This window comes from Labrus mixtus, chromosome 5 (genome assembly GCF_963584025.1).
Source record: "Labrus mixtus chromosome 5, fLabMix1.1, whole genome shotgun sequence".
NCBI classification, from domain to species: Eukaryota; Metazoa; Chordata; class Actinopteri; order Labriformes; family Labridae; genus Labrus; species Labrus mixtus.
The window spans coordinates 18,421,860-18,441,317 of NC_083616.1; the positions used below are offsets into that span (position 1 = coordinate 18,421,860).

Sequence of the window (19,458 nt, forward strand, 5' to 3'; positions counted from 1 at the left end):
AGATTCCCTCAATTCTTTTAAATCCATTCTTAAAACGTACTTTTACAGACTTGCTTTTATGTGATGTCGTCTTCTTAATGTCTTTTCTTACTGGTTTTACTATTTTTATCTTCTTTTACTTCTTACTGTTCTTTTATTTATGCTCTTATCTCGTATTTATGCTCATATCTTAATCTCCTATTGTGTTTTAACTTGGTCATTTCTTATCTTACTTACTTTGTCTATTTATGTTTCATATTTATATTTACTTTGTATTTTTATTAATATTATAGTTTTGGGTTTTTTGATCCTTTAACCACTTGTTTCTATTTCTTTTACTGCTCTTACCTTCTTATTGCTGTTATCTTTTTATTTGCTTTTATCTCTTTTAGTTTCTTACATATTTTTAAATCTTTGGTCCTCTTGGTCTCAGCTCATGTTGTTGGGTTCTTATGATGGTTCTTGTGATGGTCGGGTTATATATGTCTACTGGGTATCGTGCACTTTGGGTTCTTTTCTGTTGAATTGTATTTAATTATTTTTAGTATTTTGCATTTGTTTGTTCTTGCTGTTGTTTATGTTCTTCTGTGTTTGCTTTAGTTTGTTCTTGTTTTTGCTGTTTGTCAAAGCACTTTGTAAACCTGTGTTTTTAAAAGGTGCTATATAAATAAAGTTATTATTATTATTATTATAACTGGGTATGGATGGTGAGTGTTGTTCGGGTGATGAAAGTAGAACTCTTAAAGTCTTTAAAGACTAAAAGAATAAAGTCGTTATTTTAGTCTCTATCAGAAGAGCAGCAGCATCCTGTTCTCAAATGACAAACATGGAGCATCAAGTTTCACTTCAACTTGCAAGACCTTGTTTATCTGTAAAATGATGAACAGGACACAAACTGGCTCTGCACATGAGACACTTTAACAAGGCAGACAAGTGCAGATAACAGACACAAATAGTTGTGTTGGGGCTTTACTTATGCAGATATGAAACTACACATGCTTTTGGCACATCATCATCTTCACATTTGTCATAAAATATCAGCATCCTGAAAAGATACTGCAAGAAACTGTGGCTTTTCCGAAGAAAGAACCACACTGACTTGGAGGAAGTTGTCTGCAGAGGAAAATACTTTCAGAGTTTTACATTAATCATTTTGCGCAGGCTGGTCTCGAACTTGTTAATTTACAAGATTATTCTCGTAAATGTATTAGTTTAATCTCGTAAATTTACGACTTTATTCTCGTTCATTTACGACTTTAATCTCGAAATTAAAAAAATAATAATAATAATTTAACGTGGCCCTAATCCTCCGTCGTAATTTGGAAAGTTTGAGTGATTTTAAAAAATCTGTTATGTATGGTCATCTTTGTTATCTTCTTTTTCTTTCAGTGAATCTCCCCCCCAAAAAAACAACTACAATTTTGATGATTAAATTAAAATTCAAAAGGTTTATCTGGACTGAAAGTGGGACAGAAAAAAGTTTAAGTAGCCACCCCCTTGAGCTTTTGACGAAATGATCACATTAATCAAGAACATCTTCAATTCACAAAAACAAAACATACCAAGCTGTAGCAATCTTCATCAGCTTTTACCCAATCTTATCCAACATTCATATCTTGCTTGAGACATGGTTAATCAAAGAATCCCTGAGGACAGAGTTCTTGATAATAGCACATCAACAATATAATCAAGTGTTATTTCTGTTGAATGTTGTATTTGTTCTCATGGTGCTCCTGCTCTGCTAGTTTCTATTGTGCTGCTTACTTCATCCAAGCCCTCACGTGTCTGCTCTTGTACCAAAGCTTCTTCTCCCTCTCACAGACTTATATACATCATTAGTGCATAATAACAATGAGACTTTTTTTCTCCATGAAGACCCCCATTTCAGCCCGTCTTTGTGAAGGAGAATGTGTCCTTAATTGACTTAGCTGTCGAAATGAATAAATATGAAATAAACACAAGATCACGGGTTACTAATAATACCCAAAGGGAAAATTTGAATGTGTTTGACGCGTCCATCAGCGCAGGACTGTGCGTACCAAGCGGGCTCTCCCAGCCTCTGTGAATTGTCCCATTGTTGGCATGGTTGCTGACGTTATGTTTTAATGAAGAAGGGAGATGATGAGGAGGGGGAGGGAAGAGGGGCATTTACATTCATGGCTCCCAGAAGAGCGCATCAGTGCAGCATATCATTACATAAAGCAATTAGGGGGCCCTCCGTAGCCCCCCAGATTATGGGAGATGCTTTCCCCATGATGACACAGTACAGTGATGACTATTGACTTCAGCCGGCTCAGAGTATGTTGCATGTTTGCAATGATGTCACTGCACAAACTCCCAGTGGGACACTCTCATGAAATGTTCTGCGAGGATTTATAAGTTGAAAAGAAAGAGGGAGGAAACATGCCAGCATGGAGGGAGGAGGGATGGTGTAGAGGGCTCTGAAAATATTGTATTCAAATTTTTGTGAAGCGGCTTTCTAAATGAGCCATCATGAAGATGTGGAGTTAAAGCGGCTTTAATTGATGTTTTTTTTATATACAACAATATGAAAGGTGTCGTTGTAGAAAATTGCCATTTGAAGCTCAAGGTTTAGCCGTGCAGTGTTACGCTCTCACCACTCTCAAATGGAGCATAATAGCAGCTGATAATACAAAAAAAAAAATCCACAAGTTGGTGAAAAATAAAACTACAAGAGATTGGAAATCAGAAAACATGCATGAAGCATTGTGTGGACAGCCTATAGATGACAATGTTGTACTTCTTACTAATGAAAAAAAAACGTGAAAATTGTCTGATTATTGTCATCTATGCACATAAACCTTTACTGGCTTTTTCTGAGTGTACATATCAAATGGAAACAAAAACACAGAAATATAAATGAGGGACTGCAAATAACCTTAGTGGGTAAGCAAATTGGTAAAAAAAAATAAAAATAAACATCAACATTTGGATTATCCACTGTGTAAATATTATAATGCAAGAATTATTGCTTTGTCAAAAAACAATAGCAAAACAAGAAAACAAATCATATGGAGAACAACAACAACACAAACCTTTCAGTATCTTGGGACAAAAACCTCGCTGCAAAGTTTAGTGAGCAGTGCTTTATAAAATGTAGTTTTACCTGAAGACAAACGTTTGGTCATATAATTACACCTATATCAACTTAATGATGGCATGTTGTCCCATTTTCAAACAGCTCATAACTAAATGTTACAGGCCATGAAGTCTAAACTATTCAAAGGCTGAGCCCTTTCCTGCTCAGACCGCCCCCGTGGATCTGGCTGGAGGGTGAAAGTTGACTTTGAAGTGCAGACTATACCAGGGGGAGGTATTTCAATAGGCCTCTAGTTCAGTGGAGGGGTAAAGTTGCAGAAGTAAGGATGGGGAGGGGGGTTGGATAAGAGAGGACAAGGAGTCAGGCAGAGAGGAGGGCTTGGAGCCTTTTGAAATGAGGCACCTGTACGTTTGAGGCTTGCAAGAACAGGTATGTTCCCAGGGGTTAGGGGGCTTTAAAGAATTCAAAGTGATTTCAGTCTGCCTCGAATGCTCATAATCTGTTCTGAGGAGAGAGGAGGATAAGGGGGTTATGATGTTGATACACTCACACAGGCGTGAACATGTTCTCAAAAGCCTGGATGGATGGATGGGCGGAATCTTTGCTACCACACAGACACACCAATGAGACAAAAATGAAACATGAGTGATTTCACACCAAACAGTGCAAAATGACAAAGAATATGCAGAAAAAACGTGAAAATGTTTTGACCAAAAAAGAGTGATAGGAAAGAAGAAACGGGAAAGAGGCTAATGTCCTTGTCAATGATCAAAGGGTAACAGAAGGTTTTTCTATCGTGGCCACAGGACAGGAAAGTGGATGAGGAAGACTGGAAACAGAAGATAGATTGCACCCCTCAGGACAGCCTGTTTGTGTGTTGTGTTTGTGCATATGTATGTGTTAAGATACACAAGAGCACATTTGATTTCATGTTTGGGAACTTACTTTACTTTTATAGTCTCAAATGTTAAGTGTGATTGGGCAACATTGGCCGCTTCTATATACTGGTATGTGTCTCTGTTAACTAATGTACTGTATATGTTGTTGTTTTGTCATTACTTGTTGTATTGGTTTTGCTTGTCATCGTGGTTTTATGTAACTTTGTTTACCTGTTTACCACCAACCTGCCAAGGGACTACAGATGGAATTTAGCCTAGGGTTATAATCTGCCATATTTACATGTTTATGTTCATAAATGTGCACTGTCCGAGTGGCATAATGACAAGAGTGCCATGGCAATGAATAAATAAATAAATGAATAAATAAATAAATAAATGAATAAATAAATAAATAGTCATTAACTGAACCATAGAATTGCAAGACTCAGAAATGCAGGCTCACACAAGAGCAGAGTTCAGTTAAAGGCAGAGATTTTTACACAGTTGTAAGTGCACAGGTAATCAATCAGGGAGGCAAACACATCCAAAAAGGGAGCAGACAAAAAAGGGGCACTGGTCAAAAATCAGGCAATGGTCATATTCTAGAAAACCCAAGAAGAAAGAAGGCTGGGAAGAAGTGGCACAAGGGAACACACAACAAACAACAACAAGAGGGGAGGACACACGGGTGAAGCTGAGCTAACTGCCTGCAGGTTGTAGCTTCATATAGGAATTATGAGAGTGTGGACTAGAAAAGAAAATAATTGCATCAGAAACTTTTCCTAAAACACAAGAGAATTGTTTAACTTTTTCCTTAAAGCTAGACTCAATATTTTTGACAACGGTCCAGAGAGAATGATTACAGGACTTTGCAGTAACCGTATGCACTACTTTTACATCTCAGCCTAGTCAGACCAACTCTTACTTAGAAAAAAAGTCTTGACCCTCTGAGTAAATGTATAATAATTAATATAACATATATCCATGGAGAAAAAAATGAATGTCTCCCTCCACCATGGAACAGCTGACTTCAATAAAACCTGGTCCACATTCATCAAAAAACGAACCTCTAACCCATTGCCTGATTTCCAATCCACAATGTTATTTATAGCACATGAACTCACTCGTTCTCATTACTTTCATACGCTGACATGCAAACAAACAGATACACACACACACACACACACACACACACACACACACACACACACCCACACACACACACACACACACCTACACTCCTTAACTGTTCCTCCATACAGAGAGGAGGGTTAAAAAGAAATCATCAAATCAATAGAGTGCCATTCCTTAGCGGTCAGACTACTTTCACATGGTCTGATAGTCTGATAGTCCATCCCTCTTTGCTCTTTAAGCTCAGTGTTGGCTGTTGTTGCAATATAGGCCTATATAATGTTGAAGATAACCCCCACTATACCATTATAACGTAATTACTGGACTTACCTCTTCTTTCTCTGCAACATTGTTCTTTCTTTTCAACATTGTGGGCGGCAGTAGCTCAGTCTGTAGGGACTTGTGTTGGGAACCGGTTCAAGTCCCGATGCGGACCAAATATGGAAGTTGGTCTGGTAGCTGGACAGGTGCCAAATCACTTCCTGAGCACTGCCGAGGTGCCCTTGAGCAAGGCACCAAACCCCCTCCCCACCATCAGCTCAGGAGCGCCCGCTGTGGGCAGCTCCGTCACTCTGACATCTCTCCATTAGTGCATGTCCATAGGATCCTGTTTGTGCATGTTTCAGCCTGTGTGTGTGTTGCATGATTAACAGAGTGTAAAAACAGAAATTTCCCCTTGCGGGGATCAATAAAGTAAATCTTAATCTTTATACATGATTTATTCTAATCTCAAAATGCTGATTAGTTTATCATCATAGCCATGTCAAAGTATAATAATTAATTCGTAATGTACTATATCCCTCTAAATATATGCCCATTTCATCACAACCTAAAATATAGATCTCACTTTGTGAATACGTGCGTATATGTCAGTGGGTGGTGTAAGAACACATCAATGAGAATGTTTGTGGGTGCAAGTGTGAGTCTATGTGTGCGTGTGTGTGTACTGGTATCTATGTGTCTACATGTTAGGAAGTCTGTCTTTATGTGGTATGTTGATATCTTTGTATGCTAGGATGCTTATACACAGTATGTGCTGGTTTACCTGGTATAGGATAGCTACTTCATAATGCTTTAAACGTTTATGTTTCTTTATTTATGTATTTATTTTGTTCTCCCCTAACTCTCATCTTTACATGCCTTCATTCGTTTAGTGTATTCTATAACCTGTGATGGTTCAACATATTCCAAACCTCCTTTCCCATTGCTCCCTTACTGCTTTAGGCTGCGGGCAGAGATCATCACTCTGCAGAAGAAAAACACTCGTCATAGCGCTGATACCCAAACATTTAGATTCCCAAATGAGAAGCTGGTCAGCACATCACACAGGCTGGGAAATGTGGTTTTGCAGTGAGAGGACGTGCTGACACTCTGCCACATGTGCCACCCAGTGGTCGGGTGGCAGCAGAAACGTGAGGGCGAAGGGTTGGAGGGAGAGATGACTGCAGAACTGGCCGGGGAGAGAAATGTGGTTCACCATGACTGAGAACAGATCATCTTCCCTCATGGGTCTCTTTGATGTCTGTGAGACTTATTTTGTTTTCTGCTGATTTTGTGGTAACGGGAGCACACGCACATGTTCAGAGACACACATATACACACATACCATGGTGAGATCCAGTTAAAGGAGACATCAAAGGGACTTCAGTTCAAGCTAGTAGCCGGTAGACACAAATTCAATTTCTCCTGAGAATCAGATCTTTGTGTGGAGCCCCTGCTCATTGAATTATTACTTTACTGGTTTTAAATAATACATTCACTTGATATTCAATTTAGATGAGAGACAAAACTCTTAAGGGTTGAAGAAAAATACTTTTTTATTAAACAGCAACACATATAATTAAAAGTGCACGCTTGACTTTGGGTACTGCAGTACACCTGATGTTACACTGCAACGCTTCAATTCATTCATTGATAAGGTTTTGATTACTCTTGGATAGATGCCTTTGTATTAGGTTTGTGGTTATCGCAAGCTGAATAGATTTTTTTAACGTATTTGATCTGAGACTTAAAATATAAAAGTGAATATCCCACTTGAATATCTTAAAGCTGATGTGTTAATAATAGGGCAATCCACGTCCCTAGACTCAGTCTCTGCATTTTGAGATACATCTTTCTATATTGTTTCCAAAGTTGTTCATTTATTTTTGTAAAAGTTGATTCTATCATCAGCTTCTGGTTGTTGTATGATGATTTGCCTCAGCTCCTGGGAGAGTGTAAAAGTGCCTTCAGTTTTGAGTTATTCCGAATTTAAATGAAATGTGTGCTACAGTAGAGATGTGTTTGGTAACCCAATTGAAGCTTTGTGTCATTGTCATTGATTCTATGTTTGCTTTCTCTATTTTAGTCCGGAGAGAAAGAGAAATAAATAAGATCCTGTTACATTATGTTATAACAATACCAAACATCAAATCTAGCATTTTATGATGTATAAATATAGTTGTTAAATTCATTGTTGAAGGTTTAGAAAAGTGTTCTTCAGTTCAGCACAATGAGGGAGTAATGAGCTGTTATTCAGTTTGAATCATGTTGAATGTGAAATCAACCAGAACTACTAACTTAAAATGAGTTAAATGTGGGAAATATTTTTGGAGTCCTTTTAGTTTTTTAGCGATTACACACACACAATCAAGATATGTGAATCCAAACAATCTGTTTGATTTGGAGGGTAAGCGATGTAGCAAAGGAGTATCGGGTTTGTTTTTCTTCATTTTGAATAAATAAAAGACGGATCAATAAGTCGATCACAATGTATATATGCTTAATACAATCCAGAAGTGTCTCACTTTCAGACCCAAGGTTTTTGAGAACATCATGTTGCACCAGTTGGCAACAAATGAAGTGATGTTCATTACAAACTAAAATACTTCAGTACGGTAAAATAACAAGATAAAAACAATAAAAATAATGTTATTCTGTAAAGTCAAATGTTTGGTATAAAGACATTGAGGGAGTTAAGTCATATATGTTCGCACATACTTATCACATGTCCATACATTGTTAAATGTGGCTGAACTACAAAAACCAGAAGAGTTACCCAATGAAGAAAAGTTTCTTCTGTTGGTTAGAATTCTCATCACTGTGAGAAGCTGTTTTATGAAATCAAAGATAATTGATTGCAGCCGAGACAAAAAAATGTCTCTGAGTGTAACCCTTTTTTTCCACACTTTGAAAAACCTCTCAACTAAAAAAAAAAAAAAAAAAGCAAGCTGTGTGTAACGTACCTTTACAAACACCAGAGGGCAGACGGACACTCGACTTGAGAGTGGGGCAGTGTTGTGGACAAACTTCAGTCAGACTGAGTGGGAGAAGTCAGGTCAAGGTTGATGTCATGTCTAACAACGCTCTTGTTTTAGCATGAACACACCACACATATCTGAGTTTGACACACACACACACACACACACACACACAAAAGGAAGGGGCAGACTCGTTGAAAGATGCAGGTTGTGATGAATGGAAGATTAATGTGGGTTTCATCATTTTGTGGCCGGACGTCTGCTTTCTTGCCTCTGTGTTTCATCAGATGCAGGTTGCATCAGAGATGATAGATCAGATCTGTCAATGTAAAAAAACAAGTCTATGCAGAGAAAATATGATGTTTACCAGCCTTTCTGCACTGCATTTTTCCCTCCTTGGTTCTACTTGAACATCAAGACATACATGTTTATTATTTTAGTCTAAGGCACTGATGTAGGCATGGAAGACTATGAGACCTACACGAGCATTTGAATGCAGAATAGACCCATTATTAAAATCTTATTTGGGCCATTTCCATGACGATCTGAAGTTTAAAATGATCATGTGAGCTTTGCAGCATCAATAGCTTATTGGCTGCAGCACTGTCTTGCCTTTTTGTATCTGGACCTTACAGCGACATTGGCAGGCAAATAATGTTGCTGTTGTTGTTGGTTTACTATAGTACAGTGAGAGCAAAGTAACTGCAGGCCATAAAACAAAAAGAACGCTCTGTCAGCTCTCTGTACTAACAAAGCGTGGCTTATCTGAGTGAACAAAGTACTCGCAGAGACCCTTAGACAACTACAGAGAGGACAGACAACACACACTGTTCCACTGGTTGGATTTAGGTCAATTTATATTGAAAGATGCATTTGGCTTTATTGTCTTATTTCCCGTGATGGCTTTCAACGAATTGGTGCACAAACGGTTTGACCGATGGGCTAATCAAAGACAACGAGGATTTCTCTGATCCGAGGGATGGGAGATAAACAAACCGTTGCTGTCTCTTTTTTTTCTTTTACAGCCCTGTTACGTTGTAAACGTGTATGCAAAGTGGAGGATAAGTTATCTGTGCATTAACTTGGACACATGTAAAAGCACTCACACACACTCAGATAATGAACCAAGTGATAGCAGAGTGAGAGGTGTAGAGATGTCACAGAGCCGAGCGAGCTGCTGCAGCATCGTGCTTCAGCGTTAACGTGATGTGACACTGCAGCAAGTCGACAGTTCTGCCTTTGCAGAGCTGGGAATGCTTTCACATCTATACAGCTTAGAAATGCAAAATGAAAAAACAACAACAACTTGACATGTAAACAAGCACGGAGAACGCATATTAACAGATTTTATGATGGTATATACATGAATTAATAATTACAGCAAAATATGAACAAAGTGGGAGCTGAGGGATCAGAAATGCAGAATTTCCAGTGTAGAAATGACAAAAAACACAGAGATACAGATAGAGGCAGAGGGTGTGGGAAGGCTCCAGGCCATACAAACAACCCAAAGGATCGTGGGTAGTGAGGGACTTGTGTGATTGGGAGGAGGTAGGCAAACACATTAACCCATGCCCCCCATGCAGATGGCTGCGGTCCCAGGGTGTGACCCTGCTCACCCGCATTGTCTAGCCAGGCTTTCCTTTCTAACACCACAGTTTACAGCCGCACCGAACCCGGTGAGCACACAAGTGTGAGCACACACGGGCGTTACTGTTTACCCTGCATGCCATGCCTTTGCTGCAGAAACCAAAAAAGAAGCAATGATAGGTTGACAGCCGCCTCTGATTAAACACACTTAACTTTGTTCCAAAATACAACATGAATCCCAGAGGTGTTAAGGTAAGACTTAAGAGACAATGAAGCTGCTTAAAGTTATTATTTTATCCCATTATGCAAAAGTCTGCTGAAAATAAAACATACCGTCAGGGCTCTATCCTCTCACTTCTCATCCCTTGATTCAAAACAATGGAATCAAAGGTTTTAGGGTGACTATTTTTATATGCAAACAAATAGATGTGGTGGCTCACTGTTCCATAGTGTCTCAACTTTTTATCATTCAGAATTTACTAAAACCGTGATAAAATAACAGTATGTTTCTGCTGCTTTTATTTAACAGTATGAGGGGAAATATGAAATAACAGTCAAGTTATTTACTTTCGGTAAACTGAATAATGTGTCACTGTAAGAAGAACTTAACGACAGGGAAACATCACATTCACACAGTAAGCTGTGCATTGAACTTGTATTTAATTGTGCACTTTCATACAACATACTGAATTAATCATTTCCGCTGCTAAATCTTTCATAACTGTCCTCATGCCTTGACTCTCACTGGGCTAACTGCAAATAAATAAATATATATCAGGCCTTTCCCTTTAAATTTTTTTTCTTTCTTTTGTGAGTAAAAGGCATTGAGACCGGCAGAAAAGTTGTAGACAAATCAGACAGCACATAAGAAGGCCCTCATTCAGCCCTACAGTTTAAATATTACAGGGTGCAGTTCATATCTGGAAGGTCTGCTTGTTTCTTACATCACAGCTATGTCACCATTTGGAAGGAATAAATGTGATTTATACGCCCTGAGATGCTTAAGGGATGGGTCAGTTTTGAACTGCGTATTCAAGGATCCTCCCTCCTTAATAACAGGCTCCAACTCTGAGCTCCAGGGAGGATCCCCACTTGTGTGTGTGTGTGTGTGTGTGTGTGTGTGTGGTGTGTTTGTGTGTGTGTGTGTGTCTGTGTGTGTGTGTGTGTGTGTGTGTGTGTGTGTGTGTGTGTGTCTAAGTACTGGTTGGGTTGAGTGTAGCAGTAGGGGCGGACTGTATTTTGGATTAGCTGTGCACACAGCTTCTCTCAGAGTCTGATCTGAATCCAGGATGTGTGAGCAATGATTAATTCCAACACTGAAATAATGTTAGTCAGCAAATATTATATTTCATCACTCTTTGAATAAAGTATGCAGCTGCTGCCAACTGAACTACTAAAGTGGTTTTCCAAAAGAGAAAACGATATAGGACTATTAGCAGAAAAAAAATGGTCCATTTTAGAAGTACAGAGAAATTTGGCAGATTGTGTTAAAACGTTAATAAAAATGTCAAAAGTATTCATATAAAAAGTACATACTACATTTTTTTTATTCAAATGAATGACTTTAGAGAATTTTGGATGTTTAACTGCAAGTATTTGTGTCAAGAGCTTGTACCTTCAACTTCTTATTTACAAAAACATATCTTCTAATAACGCTGTTTATCTTTCTACAATGATCTAAGAGGAAGATTTTACTTCTATCTCAGTAAATTGTCAAGGGAAAAGGTTAAGTTAGCTAATAGCTAAAAAATGAGGGATTATCTTTTGTTTCTATATTTGTTCTCATAACTGGCTTTAAATAGTTCTTGAACAGAAGCTTGCCTTCAAGGAAAAACACATCACTGCACATGGAGTTTAAGCTCAAGTATTCTGGAAATGCACTTTACTTTCTGAACCAGTCGGGCAACAAACGACCTTTACATTTTTAAGTGTCTCCCTGTCTCACACTGTATTCAATGAGCGGTTGTTGTTTATGCTTGCATTTTGTTATTACAGCATTGTAAGCACATCATGTTTTAAGAGGATTTTCATTAAGTACTTAGAGAGTTTGTGGTGACATCACTCTGTTCTATAGGTTCAGACAAACATCTGAGTGCAGAGACATTTTACTATGAAACAATGTGGACTGAATCACATGATTTGTATTTAAAATGTGTAGGATTACAAACAAAAGCTAAAACTATTTGACTATCTTCTACACTGCACATTTCCCCAAAGTCTGATGTCATATAAATTTAGGTACTCATGACAGTATGTAGTAAAACTGCATGACATACAAGCACAAATACCTCTAGGTAACTGGCAGGAAGGTTCAAATTGTGTCACCTCTGTCCCACTCTGGCTTTAACAAAGCAGCACCCTTAACAACTGGGAAAAAGAAGACAAAAATAAAGTTGAGTTCCTTGAGTGGCCACACGAGTCTGGCTCTAAAAGCAAGTCAATCTCCATAGGGGTTAATGGAAATGTAAATCTTTGACTCACCTTTTTAAGTTAATCAAGGCTTGAAATTGAGCAAACTTAAAGGCAAGACCTCTTTGAGTGACAGATGAGTGCAGCTACCAGTTTGATGTCAAATAATTAATGAATATTTAATTATTTTAATAGTAGTAGTAGTAAAGTAATCTCTTGATAACAAAAAGGGAAGCTTACTCTTTATTAGATTATTGGTTACATTACAGAGAACCAGCATGGGTCTACCGTGATTAAGAACTTGGCAACATCTGGAAACAGTGTTAAGAAAAATCTTCCTTTTAACAGGCAGAAACCTCGGACAGAACCAGACTCACTGATCAACAGCTATCTGCCATGAACAAGAAAGTGGGAAAGGTAGTCGGAATGTATATGTTGTGTTTTGCTGTGGGTTTCTTTTGGAGAACTATTCATTCAATATATCTATTTGTGCAGTTTAATGTACTACCAGACCTCCTGAGGTTTCAGCTCTTTAGCCTGTATGTTAGATCCATCTGCAGATATCTGTGCTAACCCTTAACTCCCAGCTCCTTTGTCTTAACTCTTTTCCAGATATGGTCACTTCTCTCTCGAAAAACAAAAAAACAAGATGTTTCATGAGCCAAAAGGCTAAAAAAAAAACGTGTCTTCAAAACAGTCACATAGGTGATGTCATGGTGGTTATTTCCACGTTCTTTTTTAAAACAGTCTTGGGCATGAAAAACTTGAGAGAGAAACAAATAAAGGATGATGACACACTGATATCAAAAGTGACACCAATGACAGGGAAATCCACCCAACTAGTTTCCAGTTCAAAATTAGCTGACAGCATTTTGTCTTTTTTCAAGGGGGAACTTTGTTATATTAAGTATTTTGTCTGAAAATTTAAAATGTTTTGTTGGAAGTCACCTTTTGTTCATATGGGAATTTTACTATTTGCTACACTGTTTGAAATGAAGGACATCAAATCCTGTTGGATCTCTTCAGTACTATACACTCCACCCACAGCATCATAAAGAACTGCTCTCACTTTCTCAAGTGTTGATTCTGCAGTGCCAGTAAAGCTCAGCAAACAGGCCAGTGTTTACTCTGTTGTTACTCCCGCTGAGGTGACAGACGACAGGAGCATGGGGCTACGAGCTGTAAACAAGAACAGCGGTCAGACGCGGCAAGAAATGTGAAATCCTGTTAGAGGGACAAAGAAGAGGTGCAGGAAGAGGGTGTACTTGTGAACTTGCTTGATGTGTTTCTTATTAACAGCCTCTGACTGAAGCATGTTTACATTGGGGGTACTCTTTAACTGAAATGTCAAAAATATTTTCATCAAACTTCATTTTATCTACTTTTGTCCTTTACATTGTGTGTATCCTTTATAGTATGTAACTATTTTTTCTGAACATTAAACCAACTTTAAAAAGGGTACCAGGCTATATGTGTTTAAATAAACATCCACAGTGGAAAAGTCTCCAGAGTCATACAAAAACATTGAATTTTTAATGCTATAACATGATTGGAGTTAGCTTTAATCAAAAGTTTAATTGACATTAGATTTGTTTTTTAAGTATCCTGCTATGATATTGAAATAAATATCTTTAACCTTAGTGCAGGAGAAAAAAAATCTGTGATTCTTCCTCTCCAGGAAGTTAGAATGAGCATTTCAGGGAAAGCATTAGAGTGGAAAAGCTGGTTTATTTGTCTGCTCAAAGAAATAAACAAATTAAACAAACTTTTCTCATGGCTAAAGGGACTGGAGAAAACATACATCTTAAAGAGGCCATGTTTATCAGGAATCAAGAAATAAAGAATATATCCATAATGTACTATTGCTATTTCTCATTAAAATGTTAATCAAAAAATTAAAAAAAATCTTTTTTTAAAGCCCTCATCTTTTATCAACGTGTCTCTTATATTATCTTAATGTTAGTCTTATTCTGTTTTTGTTCAGCCTTTGTGTTTTTTAAGTGCCGAATGAATTATTATCATCTGCCGCACAAATAAAAGCCCTGGTAAGTTGTTCTAAAGTGGCACTTATCTACTGAACTTTAGCCGATATGAAATCTAAAATATCGATTTGACCTTTGTTTTTTTTTTAACCATACACAACATAAAGTACTCAGAGCTGCTTTTCATCAGCCTACTGGACACAAATATAGTAAATACCATAGATTGTCTCGATTGGAGCAACATGCAGATCAAGGAAATTCCATATCTCTGCCACAGATTCACAATCAATGCTTTGGAAGTATAGTCTCTGATACAGACAGGGCAAGTCTATCTGATGCAGCTCTGAAAATACAGATCTGAGAAGGATTGCAAACATATGGCCCTATGCTGATAGAATAAAAGAAAGAAAGGGGTTAATATAACTTCGTGTTGTCTCTTAACAGATATTGCATCAGGTATTGACAGGAAATTGCACTGACAGGGAACTTTGGGCATTTAACTGTGCAAGCAGAGTGAAACTTGAAATGCAAATTGCATCAGCAGGACGGCCAATCAGAGACCGTCAACTCATTGCGTCAAAGCCACTGGCAACCAATCAGCGGTCACCACGATAGTAGAAAAAGATCGCAGGCGCAGCTCTTCTTGCTCAACAGTTAAGAATAACAGGGCTCCGGGTCACCAGGGAAACCTCAAGGTTTCCACTGAATTCAATAAGGATACCCGATTGTTTCTGATTTCGGACAGCGCCAGCCGGATTTACAACCATGGTGGTGGTAGCAGCAGGGACCGCGGGAACCCACAAAGTGCTCCTGATATCCGGGAAGCAGTCCGGCTCGTCCGGCGGCTCACAGGCAGGCTTCAACCGGCCCATCTCTGTGGTTTTACCGTCAGCGGCGAGCCAGGCGTCGTCGGATTCAGATTCAAACTCCTGTGTAGGGGTGCCCATACGAAAAAGACAGAGGCTCACACACTTGAGTCCAGAAGAGAAAGCACTTCGCAGGTTCGTTTTTTTTATTAAAATACCTTGTATTGAACTGTATATTTGGGGGGGTTAAGCTTTATTTTCTTAACGAACGACCGGGGTTTTTACGACAGGGAAACGCCCAAAGATATCGATCTCTACGAGGAACAATAGTGATCCGATTTCACGTTTAAAATCTCTGCTCAGTGGAAATGGGTCAATGTTGCATCATTGTATTTGAAAATTAGGCCATCTCTGAGCAATACAAAACGACCATGTGAAGAAGCTGAGTTACTCTAATGTTCTGATTGTATCACCTTTTTGGACTTTGGTCTGGCTTGTCAAGCTGCTTATCTGAGTGATTTGACTTGTCGGTGGAGCCGCCCGGCTGTTACAGAGCAGGACACTGATATCCTGATCTGCCTGCGTGGCAGGAACATGGCCGGTGATTGCGCAGTACTCTGAACTCAAGACATGTCAGGGAGCTTAGTCAGCAGCATCATGGAAAGCATGTTACGAATCCCTGTTTTTTCATGTCCCTTTTTTTTTTTTTTTTTTTCTCTTAAATTTTTTCCAGGAAACTCAAGAACAGAGTCGCAGCCCAGACAGCCAGAGACAGAAAAAAGGCCAAAATGGGAGAGCTGGAACAGCAAGTCCTGGAGATGGAGCTGGAGGTAAAATAAAAAAAATAAAAAATGCTATTTTAATGTTGGCTAGGAATGCAGGATTCCTAATAAAAGAAAGTACTATGTGAAATCCCCCCTTTGCCCACTTTCCCAAACATGCCTACAAGTCAGCACATATTCTACACACCATCTCACACTACACTGACATTATTCAACGACTGCGCTACCGAAAACACTACAATTAAAATATGTGTCCCCTATAAAACGCAGCCAGTTTCAAGTACAAACAAGTTTTTTTTTTTCTCCTCCTACAGAATCAGAAACTTCACATTGAAAACAGACTGCTTCGAGAAAAGACAAGTGGCCTACTAACAGAAAATGAGGAACTGAGACAGAGACTTGGGTTGGACACCCTCGACTCAAAGGAGAAGGTAGGATTTTAACAGACTGTATAGAAGATGGAAGCAAGTCTGGTGTGTTGACTTCTCGGGTTAACCGTCTTGTCTTCTATTTTTGCCACAGGTTCAGGGTATTTTGTCCAACGGGAACGAAACAGATTTGGGGATCGGGTCTTCTGAGTCCGCAGCACTCAGGCTACGTGTGCCTCCGCAGCAGGTGCAGGCCCAGCAGTCCCTAAATCTGAAGACTTCTCAATGGATACAAACAGTCCTGACACTACAGACACTGAGGTAAGTCTCTAACTTAAATCCTGGTCCTAAGACAGCTCTATAATAACGCAGAGTCAGGTCATGGGTTACTAGGCTAATCTCCTGTTCTCTCCCCCTCCTCACTAGTCTGATTTGCTACTGGGCATTCTGGACATCCTTGACCCAGAGCTGTTCCTCAAGTCTTGTGAGCAGGAGTGCCAGGAGCCGCAGGTGCTGCTGGTCGGAGGGGGGAACCCAGTACCTGCCGCCACACCTGCGCCTCTGGGGGCCCCACCAGTTAAGCTGGAGGCCCTTAATGAACTGATCCACTTTGACCACATCTACACCAAGCCCGTGGAGGAGGTGAGCAGTGGGCTTTGCAGCGACTCTGAGAGCGACACAGACGAGAAGATCGACGAGGAAGACTTCCCTGTGTCCGAGGTGGTGGTGGTAGAGGAGGAGACGGTGTGCGTCAAAGACGAGCCAGAAGAATTGGTCATCCCCGGCTGTGACACTCACAGTGACGTGGATGACTTTTTCTCTGAAACCTCCCCCTCTGTCATCGGCGGCCTGGACAAGGAAGCCTGCTTGGCGGACACCTACAGCGACTCCGGATACGAAGGGTCCCCTTCCCCTTTCAGCGACATGTCCTCTCCCTTGTGCTCTGAGAGCTCTTGGGAGGACATGTTTGCTAATGAACTCTTCCCCCAGCTAATCAGCGTCTGATTCCACCCCTCCACCCAATAACTTATATAATATACACGTAAGAGCTAATGTGTAGTGTTCAGTAACTACAAATGCTTCATAGTCACAGAACACAACTGAACCCACTTTTACCATATATAAAGTTAAACAAATCTCCTTTATATTACAGCAGGTCTGTACCACTGGCGATGTTGCATTGACTTGTGGGAGATGAGTTCATGACAGCTTCTATTGGCATAATTTACTGCAGAGGAATTAAGATTGAGTCGAAATCTTTCACTGCTCTTCAAAATGAATAGTGGGTGGAATCCAGTATTTCTGTAAATTAATAAGGGGGTTGGGGACTTATCATTTAAATAAGACTTTTTTTTATTTATTTGTTTATTCCGCTTCGGAGTCTTTGTATATCATCATGTAAAAACGCTATCTTCTAATTTGTTGCTCGCTCTCCTTGTAGTCTAATTACTGCATTAAAAAACTTTTGCATTGCATTTCGTCTCCTTGTTTCTGTCAGTACAGCTGCTCATACACGGGGACATGGACATTATCAAAATAGTCTCATATTTTCATGAACTTAGGTCTCGGACAACAGCTGTTAAATGTGTGTAAGTTGTAAATTGTGCCATTGACAAATCTTGGGCATTAAAGCCTCTTGATAAAGGAAGCTTGTACTGATAAGTTCCTCAGCAGTAAGTATAACTTTTTTAAAATGAGGTCTTTCGATAAATGCCCCCATGTATAGAGGCTGAAGTCCTCGAGAGCAGGTGACCCAGGTTCAAATTGGACATGTGGCTCCTTTCCCGCACATTGTTCCCGCGATATCTGACCCTATCAACTTTCCTGTTTCTAAAATGAAGTTGTAAAAAGCCCCAAAAATATTTTAAAAAAGAAAGAAGGCACTAACAGTTTTACAAGGTTTAAGTTAAACAAGTGTAATGGTGATTGACAGATTAATCAACACTAAAAGAAAACAAATTTTCAGACATGCTGTCTACAGGGAGGTCCTAATGAGAAATGATCAAAAAATGATCTCTGTTGTGATTATCTTAGTTCAAATCAGATAAGCAGTCTGTAAGACTTGGTGGAAAAAGCAGGAGTTTTAATAATAACATTTTCTAAACATAGGTCGCACTCTTTAGTTCAGTTTTAAGGGTTAAAGTATTGTATTGAAATAGGCTCATCAATTTGAATCACATGTCATCTTATCTCTCATCAACATGCATAACTTAACCATACTATTGAATCTAATGTAATCTCATACATGTGCAGACTCGGTGTTTATCCTCCCTATCTCTCATGTACCAGCACAACGTTGCATTACCAGGAAGTGGGCCTGCTTGCATTACGTAACACTTCTAGTGTAACCGGGAGTTTCCTGGGAGTCTAACCTGAGACAGGTTTCAGTCACCACTTCCCTGCAGAAATAGGTCACTGTTAGTATTGTTGGTGTTTTGGGTAGATGTAAAGAGAATAGGTCGAACAGGGAACACACCTTTCCCCTTAGGTCATTATTCATATCTAGGTGAGGTCTTATTGTTTGTGTTAAGGGAGACAGTCACCCCTTTACAGGACCCCCAAGGCTGTGATTAGAATGACCACCTATTGAACAAAAGCCCCTGGAGTCTCAGTTGTTGTAAAAGGCTGATTAGATCATGTTTTTAGATGTAGCCCCAATGTAATTGATCTTAACTCAGCAGGGTTGTCTTTCTGTGTCTGTTAGCTTCAGCTCCTGTTCACTGATTACAAAGCTTTTCATTGGCTGAAGTAGGTAAGCATGATGACATCAAATTATCTAGAAGAGAAAAAATAAAACTACAAGTCAGCTATTTCGTTTTTTTTTTTTTCTGTCGTGGTTGGTTAAAGGAAACCACACCAGCCTTTGACGTATGTGTGTCTCAGCTACCCTGAAAAAAAGTGTGGTAAGAAATTCACAGTTTCCTGCTTGTAGGAGTAAAACCACATGATGTGAATTGGCCTGACAGCTGTGGAGCTGAAACTGAAAAAGGCTCTGATGGAGCACGTATCTCGATTTCTGGTCTATTCAGGGACAACAGGCTTATTTCAGTTTCTACATGTGTCTGCCAGTACTTTAAAATAATAAATAAAGAAAAACATAGGTTAGGTAAAGTAGCATGTTCACAAGTCTCGAATAATCATTTTGTAACGTTTAGCGAGAGACATCTTCAACTTTAGGGGTTTATCAGTAACAGGCTGACATCACATGCCGTAATATGAACTATCACTTTGAT

General features: G+C 39.2%; 1 protein-coding gene across 1 annotated transcript; it reads left to right on the plus strand.

The window, feature by feature from the left end:
* Nucleotides 1-14,903: 14,903 nt before the first annotated feature.
* On the plus strand, nt 14,904-17,700 carry xbp1 (X-box binding protein 1). Its single transcript, XM_061038372.1, is given in 6 exon segments — nt 14,904-15,270; nt 15,809-15,905; nt 16,172-16,288; nt 16,380-16,436; nt 16,439-16,546; nt 16,652-17,700. Coding segments are annotated over 6 exon segments (1,194 nt in total). The 5' UTR covers nt 14,904-15,034; the 3' UTR covers nt 17,231-17,700.
* The last annotated feature ends 1,758 nt before the right edge of the window (nt 17,701-19,458 follow it).